The sequence below is a fragment of the Theropithecus gelada genome, chromosome 10 (genome assembly GCF_003255815.1).
Source record: "Theropithecus gelada isolate Dixy chromosome 10, Tgel_1.0, whole genome shotgun sequence".
Classification (NCBI taxonomy): Eukaryota; Metazoa; Chordata; class Mammalia; order Primates; family Cercopithecidae; genus Theropithecus; species Theropithecus gelada.
The window spans coordinates 17,107,490-17,130,994 of record NC_037678.1 but is presented as its reverse complement, the minus strand read 5'-3'; the positions used below and the strand labels follow the sequence as shown (position 1 = coordinate 17,130,994).

Here is a 23,505-nt window from a genome sequence, read left to right as displayed (position 1 = left end):
ATACAGGAAACGCTGCTAGGTAGCTGGATTACACCTGGGGAAAGTAAAATACTCGTTCTTTCTGACCGAAGGGCTTGGGAGACCTTAGCAAACCCCAGTCGGTCACATAACCGCCTTTTTCCAGTGTGTAAATCTCATTTCCTGATAAAGCAAGGAGCAGAAAAATGCAAGAGGAGAAAGACTAAGATTTACTAAGTACGTATTTTGTACCCTCAATCAGGCAAGGCTCATTAAACAAGTTACAACATTAATTGCTAATCCTCACATACTAGGTTTTTTATGTCTTTTTTTTTTTTTTGAGACAGTCTCAGTCTGTTGCCCAGTTAGAGTGCAGTGGCGTGATCTTGGCTCACTGCAACCTCTGCCTCCTGGGTTCATGCAATTCTCTGCCTCAGTCTCCCGAGTAGCTGGGATTATGGGCGCCCACCACCATGCCCAGCTAATTTTTTGTATTTTTAGTAGAGATGGGGTTTCAACATCTTGGCCAGGCTGGTCTTGAACTCCTGACCTCGTGATCCACCCACCTCGTGACCTCCCAAAGTGCTGGGATTACAGGCGTGAGTCACCGCGCCTAGTCTTGTCCTATCTTAAAAATGGAGAGAACTGAGGTTCAAGGAGTGAAGCGACTTGGCCAAGTGCATACGAAGATGAAATGTACTGCAGCTGTAACCCAGATCTGCCTGGGTTCTTAACATCCAGCTGAAGGCATACGACAGGAGGCTCTTGCTGGAGATATCCTTTTTGGAGGCTTCAGATGTGTTGGGATTTAGGGTGGCAGGTTCTCTCCAGTGGTGTCCTCAGTTTCCATGAGAATGTACATGTCTGGATGACTCATTCACTGTATGGCACAATCCTTGGTTTTAAAGCGACACATCCCCATCGTGAAAGCCAATGCATTTTGATGTTGCCTAAGTGCTTTCATCATAATCACTCAGTGTCACTGGCTTATTTAAATGAACACATCACTTCAACAGGGCTTTCCCCTTTCTGCTCTGCCCTTTCAGTACCAGCGAGGAGGGAAGTAACTCACTGCCTTGGCATATCAAGGGGGAACTGGAGGTGGTTTATGTGCTCCTGTGTCTCCTGATGCTACATTCTATAGCAAATAGGGACGGGCAGGAGGAGACATGCCATGTTGGTCGTAATAAATTCCCCAGTGTGCTACATTCTTCTTTTCCCTGCAAACCGGGATTGATGACCAGTGGCTTTTGTTTTACACAGGTAACCATGATCTTGATGCAGCATCCCTGAGGCACTGCAGTATATTTCTATGTGACGTTTTCTATTATATATTTTGGAAGAGAGAAACAAAATGTATACACCAGGGTTTTCCTGAGACTTCCTTTCTCCCACCCAGAAACATGGGTGTCTCCACCTCCATGAAAGTTTGGAGGGAACGTGTCTGAAAATCCAGGCACAAAAGATCAACATGGGGTGACTAGTCGCTTGCCAGAGGAAAGCACGTGGAGCCCCCGTCCCTGGCCTGCTGTGGGTTCATGGAGGGTTCAGTCTCCAAGGCTCTGAGGAAACAGCGTCTGGGAGAGCTTGCTGGGACAGGAAACGGAGTGCCATGTTTAATCAGAGCAGGCCCTTGGATATTTCTGCCCCAGAAACATCCTAGAGGCTTCCTGTAGGGCAGAATCCCAGTCTCCTGCACAGAACCAGTCAATCAGACTCTTGAAGGGCAGAGCCTGGGAATCTCCATTGTTGGAAAGTGTTTAATCTTGAAGCCATTAAAGTTCAAGCAAGACAGGTTGGTAGTTAACACCACAGCCTCCTTGATTTTTCAGCGTTGCAGCCTTCAATGCTCCAACCTTCAGTTTCCTCTGGCATAGAATACAGATAAGCACGGCACCTGCCTCATGGGGTAAGTGTGAGGATCAAAGGTGACTGACACCCATAAAGCACCTAACATGGTGACTGGCTAATACTCAGCTGATCTATAGAGGCACTGGCTTACCCATTATTGAAAAAGTGAAATACCTCCTGACCTGCTAAGAGAACCACTGCTCTGATGCCCTCAGCTGCCTTTCCCCAACCTGGCCCCTCTCAGGAACTCCTCAGACTTCCCCACCATCCAGCAACTAAAGGGTTAATGCCCAACACAGCATGGGAAGACTCCAGGGTGGGGCTCTGGGGCCTGTGAAGGGCTGGTGGTTGGCATTCTTCAACTGCAACCTCTGTTACCTGGTAAGCATTACAGGAAAAAAAAATTACATAGCACAAAGCATATCTAATACTCAGACAGATGTTAGCTAAGGAGTATCTCCGTCTCTCAGGATGGCCTTCAATAGAGGTCTCCCTGGCTGCCTGCCACCTCTGGACATTGATGCTGGACTTTCTTTCCTTGTCCTCCTCCAGCTTTGACCCCCATTCTGACCCCATCTATGAACTCTCACCTCTGCAAGCTTGACTCATGTCCCTTCTCCTTTGTTCTCTGGGGCCCTGTGTTTGCATTAGACTCTTCTGGAGTCTGACCATCAGCTCTCAGAGTTTTGATCTCTTTTTGGCTGATCCCACTACAGACTGGCCTCAGCCTCCAGGGCAGGCTTCACCTATCACTTTTAGGTGGTACTGTCCCCAGAGCCAGATACCTGTACCAACCCACCTCATCTGCTGGTCTCAGATGCCAAGTTCCAGCGCTTCTTGGTCTCACCCACCCTACTGTTCCCTGAGTTCCACATTCTAGTCTGATAAAGATCAGGAGTCTGCATCCTTTGAGAATGGGATACCACAGCAGTGGCAATGAGGATGGAGGAGAGAGGCAGAAGGATCCAGAAGCATTTCAAAGATAGACACTGATGGGAATTGAGCCTCAGAAGGAAGAGGCTGCTCTAGTTTCACTGCTTATATACTCCATGAGGTCATGGACTGTGTCTGCCACAGCTAGCATAGGGCTTCGTACACAGTAAGCATTGAAGAGATAGCTGGTGAACAAGAAGGGCTGATGGATGAATGAAGGACCCCAATAACAGAGAAAGAAACTAAAAAGGAGACGCAAGTTTGTGGCTAGTAACAAGGTAGAATAATGGATTTTATTTTAGACATATGGTTAGAGATCTGTAGTCCTCAAAAGAGCTGATTACCAACTATTTCTACATTTTCTCCTGCCAGGCACATGTGGTCCTCAAAAGTGCTGATTAGCAAATATTTCTGCCTTTTCTCCTGCCAGGCACATGGTAGACTGCCCTTGCCCACACTCTATGAAGGGAGGCATGGCCACACAACATGCTTAGCCAATGAAATATGAAATTGTATCACTTCTAAACAAAAAACGTTAAGAGATAATACAACTTCTGCTACTTTCCCACCACATACATGGAAGTGTGCATGGAGATGAATCCTGAATACCTACAGTGAACCCAGATCCCTGAAGACCTCAAGTGGACGTGGAATGTGATCGGCAAAAATACATATCCGTTGTGTTAAGAAACTGAAAAGTTGGGATTGTTACTGAAGAATGATCTCTGGTCCGTATTAACAGAGCCAGGGAACCTACAGGTCATACTGATAAAGATATCCAATAGGATTTGGATTAGAGGTCAGGAGAGGGGCTTTCTGGTGAGAGATGCCACAGACTGCCATGGCCCAACAGCTACTCCACCTGTGGCTACAGCACCAAGAAGGAACTGGAATGCCAACTGCCCACATACCATCCACTGCTGAATTCAAGCAATCAGGTGGCCTCCTGAGCTTTTGCAGTCTCCTCTCCTGAGAAAGGAGCACTGGGCCCTCACATCACCTTTTGCAACTCTGCCCATACCACCCTGAGAATTTACCTGTGTTGTAGCCCCTTCCAAGGGCTGGCCATGGGCGGTGATTTTTCCACAGGTTTCCAAGGTACCAGTCACTCTGGTTCTCCACCAAGCCCAGGACTTGCTGACCTGTAAAGTACAGAGAATACAAACATCTTAAAAGGAGAAGCCAAGCCATCTGGATCAGTGACTAATGAACACACAGTGTAATGACAAATCATCACAACAATAGTATTCACTTACCGAGAGGTTTTATGAAGTGCCAGCCTCTCACCTAAGAGCTTAACTTGCAATAACATATTTAATTCTCACCATTAGGCAGCTATTTTTATTATTTCCATTTTATAGAGAAGAAATGGAGGCCCAGAACAGTTAATTGATTTGCCCCAGGTCACCTAGTGAATCTGATAAAGCTAGAATCCCAAACCATGCATTCATTCACGCATGCATTTCTTTCCTAACTCATGGAGCACATATTTATTCACCACAATCTTAACCCTAATACCACTCGCCTCCCTAACCGAAAATAAACTACTCAAAGGAACCTGCCCTTGTAGTTATTCTCAAGCATTCCCATTCTGGTATTTCCCGCTGCACATTCATTTACTGGTTTTCTGGGCAAGGACTGAGATCGGTTTCTCACATCAAGCATTCCCATTCTGGTATTTCCCGCTGTACATTCATTTACTGGTTTTCTGGGCAAGGACTGAGATCGGTTTCTCACATCAGGGAGGAGGGATTACTTTTGTTTGCTCAGACAAGAGCCCAAAGAGAAGATCCACTCTTTGTCCACCTTCTTACAGGGATTTTGTTCTCACCCTCACTGCTTCCTCTCAAATATATTTATCTTGTGTCAACAAGCATCATGTCAATATCATATCAATACAAGAGTGTTGTCTAGATAACAGCTGCTCCTCTGTCCCCAGAGCTGGCGTTGATGTTGGCCTCAGTCTCTGCTGCATCTTAGCAACTTAGGCAGTTAGCCTTGTAGTCAATCTCTTAGGGCATACATGTCTCTGGGCCTCCACATCAGATCCACAGACAACTCCATCACACAGAAGGTCTTCTCTTGCAATTATAACCAATATCACGTCACCGCCTAGGAAAAAGGCTCACAAAGGACCAGTGATGTGCACAGCTAAAGATGGAGCTAGGATACACATCTACATTTGTTTGAAACAAAGATTCCTCCCACTGTCTCGATACATTATTGCGTATCTTTACAAAAGCAACTATTTGAGGTAGGAATTATCAATCCACTTTTTGTAGAAAGGGAAATTGAGGTTTAGAGAGTTTAAATAACTTGCAGAAGTCACGCAGCTAACAATGACTCTCTTCCACAGCTAACCAATACCTTTTGAATTTACGCTGTTATATTGTTGGCCAATCTGAGAAATAAAGACCTTTCTGACCAAATGAAAGCCCAGCTGCACTTAAGAAAACACGGTGGTGGTTTCAGAACACCACGCTGGGTGATATAGAATCTCCTTCGTAGGATGACAGCTCCCTGAAACGATGGTGTGTGGGTTTGGGGTAGTTTATTTGATCAATTTTATTAAGCTCCTATCTAAATCACCACCCCGGGCACAAATACATAAATTAGAGGCATGGGGAAAACACTACCACCCACTTTGTCATTGTATATGATTACATCTAAAACTTGTAGAATTCCTCAGGAAAACATATCACCAATTCAGGGAGTATATGAATCAATCAATTCCACGTGCAACAAGCTTAGGACATTTGTGCAGAACAATTAGATCCGAAAGGTGTGGTGCCCTTAGTTGGGAAAGCCGTGTGTCCTGTCCTGATGCTATGCCCCAGCTAGAGACCTCATTTAATAACCTCACAATGAGGATGGGACACAAAGGGGAAGTGTCATTGTTGGGGGAGAGGGGTGATACATAATTACTAAGGCCCCAGGTGGGTATCCCAAGGGTTTTTTTTTTTGAGACAGAGTCTCGCTCTGTTGCCAGGTTGGAGTGCAGTGGCACAATCTGGGCTCACTGCAACCTCCGCCTCCTGGCTTCAAGTAATTCCCCTGCCTCAGCCTCCCAAGTAGCTGGAACTACAGGCACGCACCACCACACTCGGCTGATTTTTTGTATTTTAGTAGAGACCGGGTTTCGCCACATTGGCCACGATGGTCTCGATCTCCCGACCTTGTGATCCGCCCACCTCGGCCTCCCAAAGTGCTGGGATTACAGGCATGAGCCACCGTGCCCAACCTGGGAATGATCTTTTATTGAATTTAGGGTGTCCATCTAAATTTCAGGTAAGGTCATCTTCAGATATCTGAAAGTCCAAATTTTATACTGTGGCATCCCATACATTTTATTTTGCCTGTTTACTTCTTCAGACAAATACTCTATGAGCTACCCTTTATTCCTGCCAAATAAAAATACTTTTGTTGCCTGTGGTCTAATTTCTTTTTTTCTTTTTTTGAGACGGAGTCTCGCTCTGTTGCCCAGGCTGGAGTGCAGTGGCGTGATTTCGGCTGTCGCCCAGGCTGGAGTGCAGTGGTGTGATTTCGGCTCACTGCAAGCTCTGCCTCCCGGGTTCACACCATTCTCCTGCCTCAGCCTCCCAAGTAGTTGGGACTACAGGTGCCCGCCACCACGCCTGGCTAATTTTTTGTATTTTTAGTAGACACGGGGTTTCACCGTGTTAGCCAGGATGGTCTCGATCTCCTGACCTTGTGATCTGCCCACCTCGGCCTCCCAAAGTGCTGGGATTACAGGCGTGAGCCACCGCGCCCGGCCTCTTGTGGTCTAATTTCTACCTTGCTCATATAGGTCTCCCTTGGCAGGCATTGCCCTTGCCCCCCTGCCAATCCCCACCCACAATCCTTTCAAGGCCCGTCTCCAGCATGAAGTCTAATATGAATAAGCCCAACTCTGAACTTTCAATTACTTTATCTTCATTCCCATATTAGATGGAAGACATCACTACTTAGTACTTCCTACTGTTTTATTTTGTTTTGTTTTTGAGATGGAGTCTCACTCTGTTGCCCAGGCTGGAGTGCAAATGGTGCCATCTCAGCTCACTGCAACCTCCGCCTCCCGGATTCTAGCGATTCTCTTGCCTCAGCCTCCTGAGTAGCTGGGATTACAGGCCCCCGCCACCATGTCTGGCTAATTTTTGTATTTTTAGCAGAGACAGGGTTTCACCATGCTGGCCTGGCTGATCTCCAACTCCTGACCTGAGGTGATCCGTCCACCTCAGCCTCCCAAAGTGCCAGGATTGCATGAGCCACCATGCCTGGCCCCTACTGGTATTTTTGCCATCAGCTGACTTACACCCTATAAAGGATGAAGTTGGTAATATTCAGGCACATGCGCACCTCATTTGTAAATATCCACTTCCTGCATTACTCCAAGGGCAAGATACTACAAGGTGTAGTACTGAACACACAGTAGGTGCTTAATAAATGCCTGTTAAATAACTGACATCTGGTGGGTAAATCTTTCCTGATCGGGTGTGTGTTAGTGTCCCCACAAATCATTTCTCCCTCTCTGCAGTCACCAACATTAACAGACCTTCCACCCAGCTCTGGGAACTCAGGTACCCACCTCCCCTGTATGTAAAACTGCAAAGATGGGGAGGCAGCACCCACTTGGGTTGCTCTACACAAGCCTTAAACTCAAGGTCTTAATCTCCAGAGAAGGAATGATTTTCATGGTTAACCTAAAGTCACGTTATCCCAAAGAATAATATCCAAATTGCTCTTCTCTCAATTTGCACCTGGGCTGCATTGCTTTTGACAGTACCATATAACCCTTTCACGCATGCCAATCCTCTTAAAAAAAAATCCTTCATTAGCAACATGATAGTTAGAACTTTAATATCCATTGATGAGGAAAAAAACAGAATAATCAACAGCTACTGAGACTTCACTTTGCTTTTTAAAAGAAATTCATTAGCTGCCATATCAATGATCAAAACAGTAGTAAGGGTAAGCGATTTTGCTTAGCCTGTCAACGGTGTTGAGTTTTGCTTTCAGGCTGTGCTTTCCCTGCTTCTGTGTGAAGAGGGAACCGTGAACGTCAATATAGTTGGAGATAAAGAGTGTGGACTGGGCGGGGCATGGTGGCTCACGCCTGTAATCCCAGCACTTTGGGAGGCCGAGACGGGTGGATCACGAGGTCAGGAGATCGAGACCATCCTGGCTAACACGGTGAAACCCCGTCTCTACTAAAAAATACAAAAAAAACAAAAAAAAACTAGCCGGGCGTGGTGGCGGGCGCCTGTAGTCCCAGCTACTCAGGAGGCTGAGGCAGGAGAATGGCGTAAACCCGGGAGGTGGACCTTGCAGTGAGCTGAGATCTGGCCACTGCACTCCAGTCTGGGCGAAAGAGCGAGACTCCGTCTCAAAAAAAAAAAAAAAAAAAAAAAAAGAGTGTGGACTGAACTCAGGCCGCCTGGTTCCACTTCCTAGCCCTGCCATCTTCTAGCTGTGTAGCCACGAAAAAAATTACTTAACCTATCTCTGCCTTGCTATCTAAAACTCTTACAGGTGCTGTGATTTCACATGCTAAAATGACTTCATGTATGTTAAATACTTAGAAGCTGGAACTCTAAGCACTGTACATATGATAGCTGTTTTAAAATGTCATTGTCCATCCAGCCGGTAAGCCCCTGACAGACAGAAAGCTTATCCATGAGGTTTTCTTTGGAGGTCATCCAGCACAACAATCAGGCCATTCTAGAACTCTGCCTCTCTAAGTATGGTCTGAGGACTATCTGTTTCAGAAACACCTGAGGTTCTTGCTAAAAGCACAGGCTCCTGGGCTTCACTCAACCTAGAAGTGAGTTAGTAGTGGGAGGCTGCTTTCCCCTACTTCTCTGGTTTCTAGAAGGAGGGATTTCCTGGCATCTTGAGCCAACCTTTTCTCTCCCCCATGGGTGTGGAAGGAGTTAACTGACTAGTGACAGTTACCTGACTGGAGACAGATAACTCCTTCCACATCCATGGGGAAGAGAAAGGTGAGTTTCAGAGGGAACTAAGTTGATGTAGCCTAGCCTTTTCCTCTGTCCCTTCTTCCAGGATCCAGCATGCCAACAGATAGCCTGCATCGAACCTGTTCTTTCATGCTGTTAAATTGCATACAGCAGACCTCTCAATGAGGCTGTGGTTGCCTAACACTTCTTGGGATAGCTGAGCCAATTCCAATTTTGGAGCTAGGAATAGCCATTGTAGATATTGAAGGGCTCTAAAGTTGAGTCCTCCAATTTCACCTTTATCACTACAATAAGGTGACATCTGGCTCTCCCTCCTTTATCTCTAAGTTGGTTCAATATTGGCAGGGGCGGGGATGGTGCATATGGGGAAGTCATATCCCATATTAATTCCCTCACTCCACAATATTTCTGCATAAGAATTCTGGCCATGGGTCTAGTAATCTGAATTGAAATAAACCAACTCCCCAGGTAATTCAGATGCATATTAAAGTTTGAGAATTACTGATTGGAGTTTGGAAGCTCTGGCTCTGCTTTAGTCAAGGGTAAACCTGTAGGGTGACTGGCACATAATAAACTCATGTGTGTCTACATTCACCTCATAAACCAGCAGAATTCATTGGTAGTCTCCAGTGCCATACTTCTTGAGTACAGTAAAGAGGCGAAGAAAATGAACACCAGGGCCAGACGCCTGGGCTCAAATCCTGGCTCCTCCGCTTATTAGCTGTGTGACCCTGGACAAGGTACTCAGCCTCTCTGTGCTTGCTTCTGCATTCATTTGTCAAATAGAGATAGTAAGTACATACCTCACTGAATTCAATTTTTTTTTCCTCTAAGCACAAGTTAATTTGTGAAAATGACACTGTGTTTTGTGCTTATTCAAACATTACCACTAAAAGCGTCGAGAAAATAGTGAAGCGTTCATTAGGCATTTGCTCTTCTCGAAGCACCCAGAACTCCCTGTCCCTACACCCTGCTCCATCTGCCTGGACCTCCAGCTCAGCCATCTCCTCCCGCCCTTAGCTGACATGGCCCTTAGTTTGCAGAGACAGTGGTTCAGCTTAGTATCGATTGAGGGTTTGATTTGTGTCAGACACCACACAAAATACTAAAGACAAATAAAACATAGTTCTTGCCCTGGGGGCAGCTAGAAGAGGAGAAAGATAAACAATTCTGAAACAGCATGATATTAGCCATGACAGAAACACTGAGAAGTTGGGGGAATAATGAGTAGGGAGTAATTGATTCTGTGGGAGTAAGTGGGTGATACCTGCTTCACACGCTGGATGTGTCCCCCCGCACTGAGTCACCTACCACATCCCTTGCAGCACTGCAGCCAGGCCTCCCTAAAAGCTTTTCCGATAAGGGTTCTGTCGGGTAACACCCTTCTAGGAGAGAAGTCCCCTCTGCTACCAGGGGACAGCATGGATGATACAGGTGATCTGTGACAGCTCCGGCAATTCCAGCCCATCAACCAGGTGGCATCTAAATCCTGGTCTCCAGAGGCCCAAGTCTAAAGCTGTGATCTTGATGATGCAAACATCTTCGGCTTGTGTGAAGAGGTAAAATCCCAGGGGATTCCTTGGGGGAAGATGACACAGGTGGCCGCAGGGTGCTGGCTCGCTCAGCATGTTGCACCGCCTGTCTCGTCTTCGTAGGAGTTATTGTAATAAAACACTGTGACTCACGGAAAAGCCTTTGTCATTGTTTTCCACGCTGGGCCTGTGGTTACGATTAAGTGTGCTGTTCTCCATCTTCCTTACTCTAGGCACAAGTTAACTTATGAAAATGAAGCTGTCTTCTTTGCTTATTCATACATCACCACTAATAGCCAGACAAGAGCGAACAAGCTTGCTATTCTGCTGGGGCCCTGGTGTTGGTGTCACCAGCCAGCAGACGGATGGCTCTAGGCAGGGAACTCCCTTCTCTTCTCCCTTCTGCAGCTTTTGGCTCAAGGCCCGGCTCCTGCTGCTCAGGAGGTGAGAACCAAGGAGCAGAGAACCACAATTCTTCCATATGGTGCATCTGGCATGAAAAGGTTGAGCTGAGCATTCGTCCATTGCGTATAAAGAAGGCAGCATGATAAATTAGGAAGATAAAAGATTTTAAAACTTGGCAAAATAGGGTTCTAGCCCCACTTGTGTATGATTTGACCAAGGTAGAGCTTCTCTGGGCCTCAGTTTCCTTATCATAAAAGGTTAAGTATAAAATCTATCTCTGATCTCCAAGAATGGATATTCAGATCAAATGAAGATGATATAAGGCCGGGTGCGGTGGCTCATGCCTGTAATCCCAGCACTTTGGGAGGCCAAGGTGGGCAGACCACTTGAGGGCAGGAGTTCAAGACCAGCCTGGCCAACATCGTGAAATCCTGCCTCTACTAAAAATGCAAAAAAATTAGCTGGGTGTGGTGGCATACACTTGTAATCCCAGCTACTTGGGAGGCTGAGGCATGAGAAGCACTTGAACTTGGGAGGCGGAGGCTGCAGTAAGCTGAGATTGTGCCACTGCACTCCAGCCTAGGGAACAGAGTGAGACTCCATCTCAAAAAAAAAAAAAAAAAAAACAACGGACGATATATGCAACGTGCTGGCTCGTGGTAGATGCTCAACTAAAGGCACTTCTCTTCCTCCCTTTTGGGATGAACAGCGTTCACAGTGTCTAGGTTTTTCTACCCAAGCGCTGACATTAGCTGCACAGACTGGACTCCACAAAATTTGGCTATATTACCCCTCACCCCATCCCTGCTGTCTCTGGCTTTCAGCCCACTCCACCTTTCTGAAGCCTTTAGCGTCTGTGACATCAGTCCCTTGGCTGATGTACTCCCTCTGAACATCCTCCACTACCTCCTCCATGGGGCTTCCCTCTCTCTGCCTCCCTTAACATGCTGGTGCTCCCCAACTCCCCTTCTTGGCCCCCTTTTGTTGCTCTCTATTTTATCCACAGATGATGGGATCTACTCCGGTGGCTTCAGATACCATTGACTGGAAGATGATCGCCAATCTCTGTGTTCAGCTCAGACTTCTTTCCAAAGCGCCCTACTCTTCAATCTATGTATCAGCCCACCATCTTCTTAGGTGATTTGGCTGTTCCACAATGACTTTCAATGCAGGCTGACCAAAACTAACTCCACAATCTTCTCCTCCTACAAAACAGGTGTGACCCCTACCTGTTTTCTTGGTTGGCAGCATCAAGATCAAACTTGTTACCAAAGCTAGAAGCCTTTTAATCAACCTTGAACGCTCTTGCTCCTTGTTCCTCATGTCCTCGCCACGGTCAAATCCCACAGATTTTATCTATGGAGTATTTCTCAAATTCATCCCTTCCCTTGCTCTACCATGCCCTCCTCTCTCTCTCTCCCTCTCTCTCTCTCTCTCCCCCTCTCTCTCTCTCTCTCCCTCTCTCTCTCTCTCTCCTGGATTAGCAGATTTGTACCTGATCACCTTTTCCTCAGGGTAGCCCTGTGCCATTCCATTCTGCCTACCTAGCCATAGAAATGTTCTGAAAGCACAAATTTGATGATTTTGCTTCCTTGATTAAAAAGCTTCAGTGCCCTAGGGGTCCATTATACTGTGGGTGTGTGGATGAATGGATGAATGAATGGGAGAATGAACAAAAAATAAACATTATCCACAACCCACCATCCTAGCTCATCTGGAACTGGTAAGTTCTATCTGAATGGAGTGGAAGTAGGTGCGTACTAGTTAGCTTCTCCAGGTAAACACCAGGAACAGGTGGCTCGAGCTGTGATCTGCAGGATGCTTTCAGTGCTGTCTCCTTTTTCCCACTCCCAGAAAAGCTCCTGGGCACACAGAGGAAGTCTGCCAATCACCGCTGCCTATCAAACCAGCTGTGCTTATACCACTAGGTGAATATTAAAATGTTAAAACCAGAGGCTGCCCTGACTATTAGCAGAGAACCTAATAGTGCTCTCCCAACCTCATATTCATTCTAATAAGCTATTTTAAAATAGAAAAGCCTTTAATAGTACCATTCAATGTGTGTCTGAGTGCAGGATGTCTATAAATAGGAAAACATATAGTATCATATTACCGTTGACTAAACATCCTGAAAGAGCTGCTACACAGCCCCAGGTGTTCCTGGCTAGTCAATGTAGAATAAGAAAACATTTTCTGAGAAGATGCACACAGAACGATATTTAAACAACCCTGAATAGATTGAAAAGGAGAATTTCTGAACCTGCGTGTTTCACAGCTCCTACTTTGCAGTTCAGCTCCAGCTCAAAGCACCCTAGGATCACAGACAGTCAGATGAGCTGTGATGGTCTTAATGACTTCTCTGGAATTACCTACTACTGCACATGAAGCCCGCCAAGAGCGAGAGGTGTGTATAGAAACACACAGTCAATGGAAGAGCCAGGAGCCAAAACTCTGGCTTGAAGCTCTTTTTTTTTCTATGCGTCTCAAACTCGGCTGCTTCTTCTTTCTTTGAACTTTTTTTTTTCTTTTTTGAGAGGGAGTTTTGCTCGTTGCCCAGGCTGGAGTGCAATGGTGCAATCTCAGCTCACTGCAACCTCCACTTCCTGGTTCAAGAGATTCTCCTGCCTCAGCCTCCCGAGTAGCTGGGATTACAGGCACTTGCCACCATGCCCGGCTAATTTTTGTATTTTTAGCAGAGACGAGATTTCATCATGTTGGCCAGGCTAGTCTCGAACTCCTGACCTCAGGTGATCCGCCCGCCTCGGCCTCCCAGAGTGCTGGGATTACAGACGTGAGCCACCACAGCCAGCCTCTTTGAACTTGAATATAATTTTCCACCTGGTTTAAGTTCTAGCTCTTCTATATTTAATAGGTAATTCTCTCTCTCTCTAATAAAGAGACAAGGTCTCACTATGTCACCCAGGCTGGAATGCAGTGGCACGATCACGGCTCAGCGCAGCCTTGAACTCCTGGGCTCCAGCTATCCTCCCGCCCCAGCCTCCTGAGCAGCTACAGGACTACAGGTGTGTGCTACCACATCCAGCTAACTTTAATTTTTTTTTTCCGTAGACATGGGGGTCTCGCTATGTTGCCCAGGCTGGTCTTGAACTCTTGGCCTCAGATGATCCTCCCACCTCAGCTTCCCATAGTGCTGGCATGTGCCACCACACCCAGCTCATAGGTAATAGTGAGTAAACTCTCAGTTCTTTATTTTTCTCATGTGTAAAATGGCATCTATTTCATAGGGCTTCACTGGGACTCTTAATCAGGTTTGGGGAGCCCAGGTTTATACTGCACGTCCTTCAGATGGAATCTATGTACTCCAACCCATTGCCACTCAGTTTGATTCCTCGGGTTTCAGTTACTTGATGAAGCACCTCTACCTCAGTTTATTCATCACTCGGCCCTCATTTCACTTGGAAAAAAATACTCTACCCTTACTGAATTATGGCTCAGGGATAATCCCTTCTCAGAGGAAACAGAATCTGTGTCACTCTTGAAAGAAGAGTTAGGCTGAATGAGTGAAGATGAGAGGAAGAAAGATTTTGCTTATTATAAGCAAGACCATAACTAGCCATCAGTTAATCAAAACAGAAACGAGTTGCCTTTCTAGGGAGAAGCTTCCCGTCACCGGAATGGTTGTGGAAGAGGCTGCGTGATTCAGCCCTCATCCAGCAGGTATATATGGAGTCCCAACTCTGCACCAGGATCTGTGCTAACTGCTACACACACAGCAGGGAAGAAAACAGGCATGCTCTCGGCCCTTCTGAATTTTATCTTTACAAAGAGCTTCTCGAACGGTCCAGCTACCACTTGCCAGGCTCTGCCTGAAATCTCATGGATGCAGCTACTCCCAGGCTGAGCCCTGGGAATTTCTTTTTCAACAATAGCCCCCATTAATTCTGATACAGGGTAGGTTTGGGGACCTCTGAAAGGGGGTGGTCACCTACCAGGCATGCTGTGGGAAGGGGGATTTCTGCACCGAGCAGAAGACTAGATTTGAAGACCTCAAAGCTCCCTTCCAACCTGATGGGGAGCTCTCTTTATGCTATGCCAATAATGAGTTTTCTCAGCATCCTCATCAAGAACATCCCCATACTTGTTCTTCTCTTACTTGTGCCGTCTTTGTGCGTATGGACAGCTGCTCTACGAGCAGAGTCAGTTTTTCTCAGTGCTGCTCCCTCTAGTTAGTACTCTAGGCACTGGGATAGTGATTGCTTTCTTTTTCTTTTTTTTTTTTTGAGATGTAGTCTTGCTCTGCCGCCCAGGCTGGAGTGCAGTGACGTGATCTCTGCTCACTGCAAGCTCCGCCTCCTGGGTTCACGCCATTCTCCTGCCTCAGCCTCCCAAGTAGCTGGGACTACGGGCGCCCACCATCATGCCCAGCTAATTTTTTGTATTTTTTAGTACAGACGGGGTTTCACCATGTTAGCCAGGATGGTCTCAATCTCCTGACCTCGTGATCCGCCTGCCTCGGCCTCCCAAAGTGCTGGGATTGCAGGCGCGAGTCACCGTGCCCGGCCACTGATTGCTTTCTATGCATCATCAAAGAGATACAATGACACCACGAGGTGGGCAGTGTACTTATTTCTACCTTTCAGAAGGGAAACTGCGGTGCAGAGAGTTAAAGTCACATGTCAAGGTCAAGAAATCTCAGGGCAGGGGATTGCATTCCCACCTCTCAGTTACAAAAGCCCATGTTTTCACACCTACACTCATGGTTAGGACCATCTGCAAAGCATTTCTCTCCCCACGGCAACGGCTACAGCGGGCACCAGCATGGGGCAGACTCTAAAGGGCACAGAAAGGAAGGGGAGAAAGGGTGGTCGAAGTGCATGTGCCCAGCCCACCTGTTCCTGTCTGCACTGCCACCTGGGGTTACAGGCAGGAGCCCAGACCCCTCTGCAGATCCCTCTGGTGCCCACTGGGATGCTCTGAGTTTAATTTCTTTTGGCGTTAATCCCAGTACACTGAGCTGACAGGACATCCTACCCAGGGCACCTCGGGAGCATAGAGAAGGAAGGCCCAAGATGCAGAAAAATGTATCCAATCCAATAAAGGTCCAGATAATGATTCCTTCTGCCAAGATCCAAGAACAAGTCCACCCTCCCCAACCCCCAAGACATCCCCAACAGGCACACGTTAACTTAATTTACAGGTTAAAACTTCAGTTCCATCTGAAATAATGATTTTTCTCTTCTTCCTTCCATGATCTTTGGTCTTTGGAAATGGGAAAAACTAAAAAAGGAATGCAGGGCTGCTGGGCTCTCTTCCAAGGCTGCTTTTATCCCACTGACTCCCAGGACGCATGGCTGCCACCACCTCTCAGACGAGGCCTCCACGAGGCGGCAGAGCCGGCCTCAGCCCAGCTACAACCTCCATCCATGGAAATTTTGGATTTGTCTTTTTTAAAAAACAGAACTTGTTGGCATCTTTTAGATTCTTCACTCACAGACATTTCTTTGACTTAGTATTATTAGTGTCTAGGAGAAATTGTTTGTTAATTTCTCCAGAATGCTGCAAAGAGGGGTTGTAGAATAAGCACTTGTATAGCTACAGGATAAGGCCAACATTTAAGTTCTGGCTTTTTCAATTATGAACTGTGCCACCTGGGTCAAATGACTCAATTTCCGAACTTTAATTTTTACTTTTTTAACAGTGAATAATAGTAAAACTCACCCTATTCCTATCATAACATTGTTTTGACTGTAAAATGAATTGTTAAATTGTAAAATAACTGTCCAATTTTGGTTTAGTATTATCACCATCACCAAAAATTTCTTAGTTTTAAGTAGTTATCGCTTAATTCTTTTCCCCCCTGTAGTATTCCTTTTATCTTTTTTGAGATGGAGTCTCGCTCTGTCACCCAGGCTGGAGTGCAGTGGCACGATCTCGGCTCACTTCAACTCCACTTTCTGGGTTGAAGCAATTCTCCTGCCTCAGCCTCCCGAGTGGCTGGGGTTACAGGCATGCACCACCACGCCCAGCTAATTTTTGTATTTTTTTTTTTTTTTTTTTTGAGACGGAGTCTTGCTCTGTCGCCCAGGCTGGAGTGCAGTGGCCGGATCTCAGCTCACTGCAAGCTCTGCCTCCCGGGTTCCCGCCATTCTCCTGCCTCAGCCTCCCGAGTAGCTGGGACTACAGGCGCCCACAACCGCGCCCGGCTAATTTTTTTTTTTTGTATTTTTAGTAGAGACGAGGTTTCACCGTGGTCTCGATCTCCTGACCTTGTGATCCGCCCGCCTCGGCCTCCCAAAGTGCTGGGATTACAGGCGTGAGCCACCGCGCCCGGCTTAATTTTTGTATTTTTTATTAGAGACGAGGTTTCACCATGTTGGCCAGGCTGGTCACAAACCCCTGACCTCAGGTGATCTGCCTGCCTTGGCCACCCAAAGTACTAGGATTACAGGCATGAGCCATTGTGCCTGGTCCCCCTCATAGTATTTCAAAAATTACCTTATTATTCATGGGTATTTTACTTTTCCAAGAGGCTGGACTTTACACAAATGTTATTCTCTGACACAGAATCTGAGAGGTGAAATCACTGATGAGAGAGGCCCCCCTTGCATGGTGAAGTGGTCAGGAAACTTAAGCAGAAAATCTCTTTATATTCTTAAGCCTGATCCTTGGGCAGATCATAAAGATGTAGTAATTCTTGTTGAATGAGAAAGAATGTGGATGAAATTCAAGCCAGGGCTTAATAAAAGGATAAAGGTATGCTGGCTTGGCACCAGTCGGTATAAGGTTAATGAAAGGCATATTTCAAAGGTCTCTGTCAACATCATGAGATAAGTTATTCATCTATTCAACAAACATTTATTGCATCTATATCAGAATCACAGTCTAGCACCACGCAGGGCAGAGGCGGTCCCTTCCCTCGGTGGAGCTTACAGTTTATTTTATTTTATTTTATTTTTTTGAGACGGAGTCTCGCTCTGTCCCCCTGGCTGGAGTGCAGTGGCGTGATCTCGGCTCACTGCAAGCTCCGCCTCCCGGGTTCATGCCATTCTCCTGCCTCAGCCTCCCAAGTAGCTGGGACTACAGGCACGCACCACCACGCCCGGCTAATTTTTTGTATTTTTAGTAGAGACGGGGTTTCACCGTGTTAGCCAGGATGGTCTCTATCTCCTGACCTCGTGATCCGCCCGCCTCGGCCTCCCAAAGTGCTAGGATTACAGGCGTGAGCCACCGCGCCCGGCTATTTTATTTTATTTTTATTTTTTTGAGACGGTGAGACATTGTCTTGCTCTGTCACCCAGGCTAGATTGCTGAGACAGAGCTCTTAAACCCCTTGGAATTTCCTGGGTGACAGGGGCAACACCTTTTGTTCTAAGGGGGCCACTCTTTTTTTTTTTTTTGAGACTGAGTTTCACTCTTTTCGCCCAGGTTGGAGCACAATGGCGGGATCTTGGCTCACTGCAACCTCTACCTCCCGGGTTCAAGCAATTCTCCTGTCTTAGCCTCCTGAGTAGCTGGGATTACAGGCACCCGCCACCATGCCCGGCTACTTTTTGTATTTTTAATAGAGATGGAGTTTCATCGTATTGGCCAGGCTGGTCTCGAACTCCTGGCCTCAGGTGATCCACCTGCTTCAGCCTCTCAAAGTGCTAGGATTACAGGCGTGAGCCACAGCGCCCGGCCCTAAGGGGGCCACTCTTACTAGGCCCCTAGAGAGCTTCAGAATGGGGGCTGGCTGACAGAAATAATAGGGCAGAATTAGAGGGTTGGAACTTTGAACTCCACCTTCAACCTGAAGGAAGGGGGCAGTGGCTGGAGATTGACTTAATCACCAATCATTACTGACTTAGTCAACATGCCTATGTAATTAAACCAACATTAAAACCCCTAAATGATAGGGCTCAGAGAGCTAGTGGGCAGGGAAACACATCCAGGTCTGGGAGGGTGGCATGTCTGGAAAATGTATGGGGGCCCCACGTCCTGCCCCCATAGCTCACATCTCTTCCATATGGCCGTTCCTGGGCTGTATCCTTTACAACAAACCTGCAACAGAAAGTAAAATAACTTTCCTAAAGCTCTGTATCCTTCTAAGAAATTATGGAACCTGAGGTGGGTGCTGTGGGAACCTCTGACTTTGCAGCCTGAGGACCCACTACGTGTGGCTGGCGTCTGAGGTGATGGTGGTTTTGTGGGACGGAGCTCTTAAGTCCTTGCAGCCTGACACTAATTTTGGGTAGTTAGCGTCAGAATTGAATTGAATTGAATTGAATTGCAGGACACTTAGTGGGTGTCTGCACAGAATCTGATCATTGCTTTGTGTCAGGAGGGAAAAAACACTTCTGAAGGGACTCAAGGTCAATGTGGCTGAGACGAATAGACCAAGGAGGAGATGGTGAGGGAGAAGAGGCTGAAGTCAGGAGGGCTGGTTTGGGGGCCTTGTGGTCACGGCCAGAGTAAGCGGGTTTCTCCATGAAGGACAAGCACGGGGAACCACTGAAGGGGGCAAGCGGGCAGGACCATCCTGCTGTACGACACCAGGGCACCGTCTGCACAGAGGCAACGTGAACAGTGTCCCTTGGAGTTGAGTGACATGGCGGTGTTGAGAGTAGGTGCTGATGTGGTCAGAATTGTGGGTTTTGTTTGTTGGTTTGTGTTTCTGAGATGGAGTCTTGCTCTGTCGCCCAGGCTGGAGTGTGGTGGCACCATCTTGGCTCACTACAACCTCCACCTCCCAGACTCAAGCGATTCTCCTGCCTCAGCCTCCCAAGTAGTTAGAACTACAGGCGCGCAACACCGCACTTGGCTACTTTTTGTATTTTTAGTAGAGATGGGGTTTCACCATGTTGGTCAGGCTGGTCTGGAACTCCTGACCTCAGGTGATCCATCCATCTTGGCCTCCCAAAGTGCTGGGATTATAAGGCAGGAGCCACCGCAACCGGCCCAGAATTGTGTTTTGAAGAGAACATTCTTGCTGTTATGTGGAGTATGATCACGAATGATTTGAGGGGGTGGAAATCAAACGTTTACTTTTCATTCTTTGTTTTAGAGATATTCCATGATGGATACACAAGCCCGGAGATGAGGGCAGAGAATCATGGTCAGCAACATCTTCCGACGGGCTTGTGTGCAGGTGACATGCAGGGGCTGAAGGCCAAACCAGGAGCCAGGAGGCGAGAGTGCTTGTCTCCCCTGTGATCTACGTAAGGGCTTGAGCCCAGAAGGAAGGGGCACGGCGGGCTCTGCAACTCTGGTAACCCCAGCATGTCCCAACGCACAGCCTCCTAGCACTCTCTTCTTGCTTGCTGAACAGAATCGTTGAAAAGGCCACACTGTGGCTTGTGTTAGGAGCCAATCTGGCTCTGCCAAAGAGGCGGTGAAGGTGAATTCAAGGAATGACTATGGTGTGTGTCTTGGGGATGAAGAAGAGGTGCTGCTGGGCGTGGGGTAAGTCCCTTGGGAGCAGGTGTGCTGCACCAGTGACACAAAGGCAGGTGCAGCACAGACAGGAGGAGGAGGGGCAGGCTGGGCAGAGCAGGTGGAAGGAGGAAGGGCTCAGCTAAGAACACTCATGCACACTCTGAAGCTGGTGCGGGGAAAGGAACAGAATAATAAAATAACACATTCAGCCATAAAAAGGAGCACAGTACTAACAGATGCTGCCACCTGGATGAACCTTGGAAACCTTATGCCAAGGGAAAGATGCCAGACACAAAATGTCACATATTGCATGATTCCTTTTACATGATATATCCAGAATAGCCACATTCATGAAGACAGAGAGCAAATTAGTGGTCAATGGGAGACAGGGAGAGGGGGGTGTGGAATGATTATTTGGTGAGTTCGGGGTGTTTTCCTGGGGTGATAAAGACGTCTTGAAACTAGAGACATCAAGTGGCTGCACAATGTTGTGAAAACACTAAATGCCACTGGATCGCACCCTTTAAAATGGTTAACTACAGGGAAGTATGTGAATTTCACCTCCACAGAAAATGATGAAGCTAGCATGAAAGTAATACTTGGAGGTAATGCGTATGTCAAGTAGCTTGATTCGCTCATTCCACAATGTGCACAAATATCAAAACATCGGCTTGTATACCTTAGTATACACAATTTTATTTGTTAATTAAACAATAAATTAAGAAAAGAAAGTACTATTTGGTATATGTCGATAATATTCTCACATAGTTTATCCTATTTAGTCTTCACCGCAAATGCTGGGGCTCCAGGACCCAGTCCTCAGAGCGCTGCTGCTCTCTGTGTACCCCTGTGGCCTTGGTTGTCCCCTCGGGGCCACTGATCAGCTCAGCATCTCAGACTGTAAGGTGTCCCAGATCAAACCCTTGTTTTCATCCCTCATACCTGCTCTTCCCCCAGCCTTCCCCATGTCAGTCAACGGCAATCCATTCTCTCTCTTAAGCCAGAAAACTGTGGAGTCATCCTCCCTGCCTCCCCAACTTGATTGAAGTACCATACAATTCAATGAATTCACCCATTTTAAGTGCAGTTGAGCAAATGTTAGTAACTGGGTACAGTCATGGGTCCAGTGGCTACAGTGTACCACGACCATCAAGATACAGAACTGTTCCAAGGACCTGAAGTCTTCTCGTGTTCTTTTTGGGTGAATCCACTTCCCCACACACCCGCTCCAGGCAACCACTGATTTTCTTTCTGTCACTGCAGTTGAGCTTATTCTAGAATTTCATATAAATAGAATTATAATCATATAGCATGTAGTTTTTCCTGTTTGACTTCTTGTACTTGGCATGATGTTTTTGAAATCCATCCAAGTGTTATGTGTATTAATACTGCCTTCCTTTTTATTGCTGAGTGGTATTTCCAAGTATGGATATACCATAATTTGAGTGGAATCAAGACTTCTGTTTTCCCTAAGTTAAGCCTGAGATCCAAGCTGCCTGAGATTCAAGTTATAGATTTGCATATCATTGGAACATGAATAGTATTTTAAAATGTGAGCGCATTTAAAGGAGACGCTTATAGAGAAGACCAAGGCAGAGTGTTGGCGCTCTCCGATGCTTAGCTGTTGAGCAAAGAGGAAGGGAACGAAGAAAAGAAGTCTCTCTGGTCAGGACTGTGCAGAGCTCCCTCAGGGTAACAGCAGCAGTCAGCTCTGTGGTATTGTATTAATACAAAGGGGAGGCAATGGAAAATCCACAGGCGTGGGTTTTAGATTATCAACGTAGCAGAATTTTCCAGATGTAAAATTTGCAATTGAGCACTCTGACTCCAAAGATGGTACGTACTGCCAGTTCATGACAGCTACAACCTCATTTCACTCACAAGACAAGATGCTCTGTCGACGGTGAGATTCACAATTGGCTTCCTTAACATCCTCAGTGAAAAACCAAGGTTTCTGAATCATTCTCATCAACTTTGGGTTAGGCTGCCTGGTATATATACGACTCAATGCACATGCTTCGAGGAGAGCAAACAATTGCCAGTCTTTTGCCAATGGAACAATATGCTGGCCAAGCCGGCCCACTTTCAAAAGAAAGCTGAGCCCCCAACCCACATTCCTGGCTGCCAGTGCCCTGAAACTGCCCATCAAGAAGACTGTGTCCCTCATGTTTATAAACAGTCTGCTATGTCTAAGGGGACTCCTGTATTGAGGATGAGGCTTTCGTATTTTTTATTTTTATTTTTTGAAAAGTCTTGCTCTGTTGCCCAAGCTGGAGTGCAGTAGTGCGATCTTGGCTCACTGCAACCTCTGCCTCTTGGGTTCAAGTGATTCTACTGCCTCGGCCTCCCAAGTAGCTGGGACTACAGGTGCCTGCCACCATGCTCGGCTAATTTTTGTATTTTTACTAGAGATGGAGTTTTGCCATGCTGGTCAGGCTGGTCTCGAACTCCTGACCTCAAGTGATCCATCCGCCTCCACCTCGCAAAGTGCTGGGATTACAGGTGTGAGCCACTGCACCCGGCTGAGGCTTTTGTACTTTTATCAAATTTGAGGCAGCATCACAGCACAGGAATCAGAGTTGCAAGCGTCTGTACGATGTTTTGGACCAAACTTCTCACTCGAATGATGAGAAAAAGAACATGAGAACTCCAATATAAAGAGGAGATCCCTTGGGAGGCCGAAGTGGGTGATCACGTGAGGTCAAGAGTTTGAGACCAGCCTGGCCAACATGGTGAAACCCCATCTCTACTAAAAAAAAAAAAAAAAAAAATTAGCCAGGTGTGGTGGCAGGCGCCTGTAGTCCCAGCTACCTAGGAGGCTGAGGCAGGAGAATTGCTGGAACGCAGCAGGCAGAGGCTGCAGTGAGCCGAGATACTGCACTTCAGCCTGGGCAACAGAGCAAGACTCCATCTCACAAATAAATAGATAGATAAATGAATGGATATCCCAATATGGTTAAAAATATTACACCTGGAAGAAAACCTTAATACTCATCTAGTCAACCTTTTCATCATATTACTGATAAAAACTGACTTGCTGTGAGGGTAAATGATATTCCCAAGATGACACAGATGAGTAAAGGCCGGAACCCTTGTTTCCTAACAAAACTGTCCTTATCAGCCACGTGGTATCAGCCTGGAAATGAAGGTTGCTGAAATTAATAGCTAGAATGGGGTGTCTGGATGGATCCTGGCTTTGTTTAGGCCATCACACAAGAGCCTTCTCATCCAACACCTCCAAATGCTGAACAGCACACACTCACACTCCACATAAACCACGGGGTAAAGCAGAGTGGGGCTCTGTCAGCAAAGCCAGTGCAGATGCAGCCCGCTGATCTCCCTCTTGCCACTGCCCTCTTCGGAGCAAATTCTCCCTTAGCAAGCCAAGGAGAACACAGCTACAATGGCCAGCTAGTGGTCTTCTCCTGGCATGGCATTAAATCACCAAGAATTCCCATGCGTAAGACCTTGCCTTT

At 46.8% G+C, this 23,505-nt stretch overlaps 1 protein-coding gene across 6 annotated transcripts in view; it reads right to left on the bottom strand.

Moving 5' to 3' along the window:
- Positions 1-23,505, bottom strand: part of LARGE1 (LARGE xylosyl- and glucuronyltransferase 1) — a 631,116-nt gene that overhangs the window by 135,191 nt on the left and 472,420 nt on the right. For all 6 annotated transcript variants that reach the window (XM_025399702.1, XM_025399703.1, XM_025399705.1 and 3 more), the window contains one exon: positions 3,780-3,884. In XM_025399702.1, the coding sequence (XP_025255487.1) occupies positions 3,780-3,884 (105 nt within the window). The remainder of the gene's footprint in view (positions 1-3,779; positions 3,885-23,505) is intronic.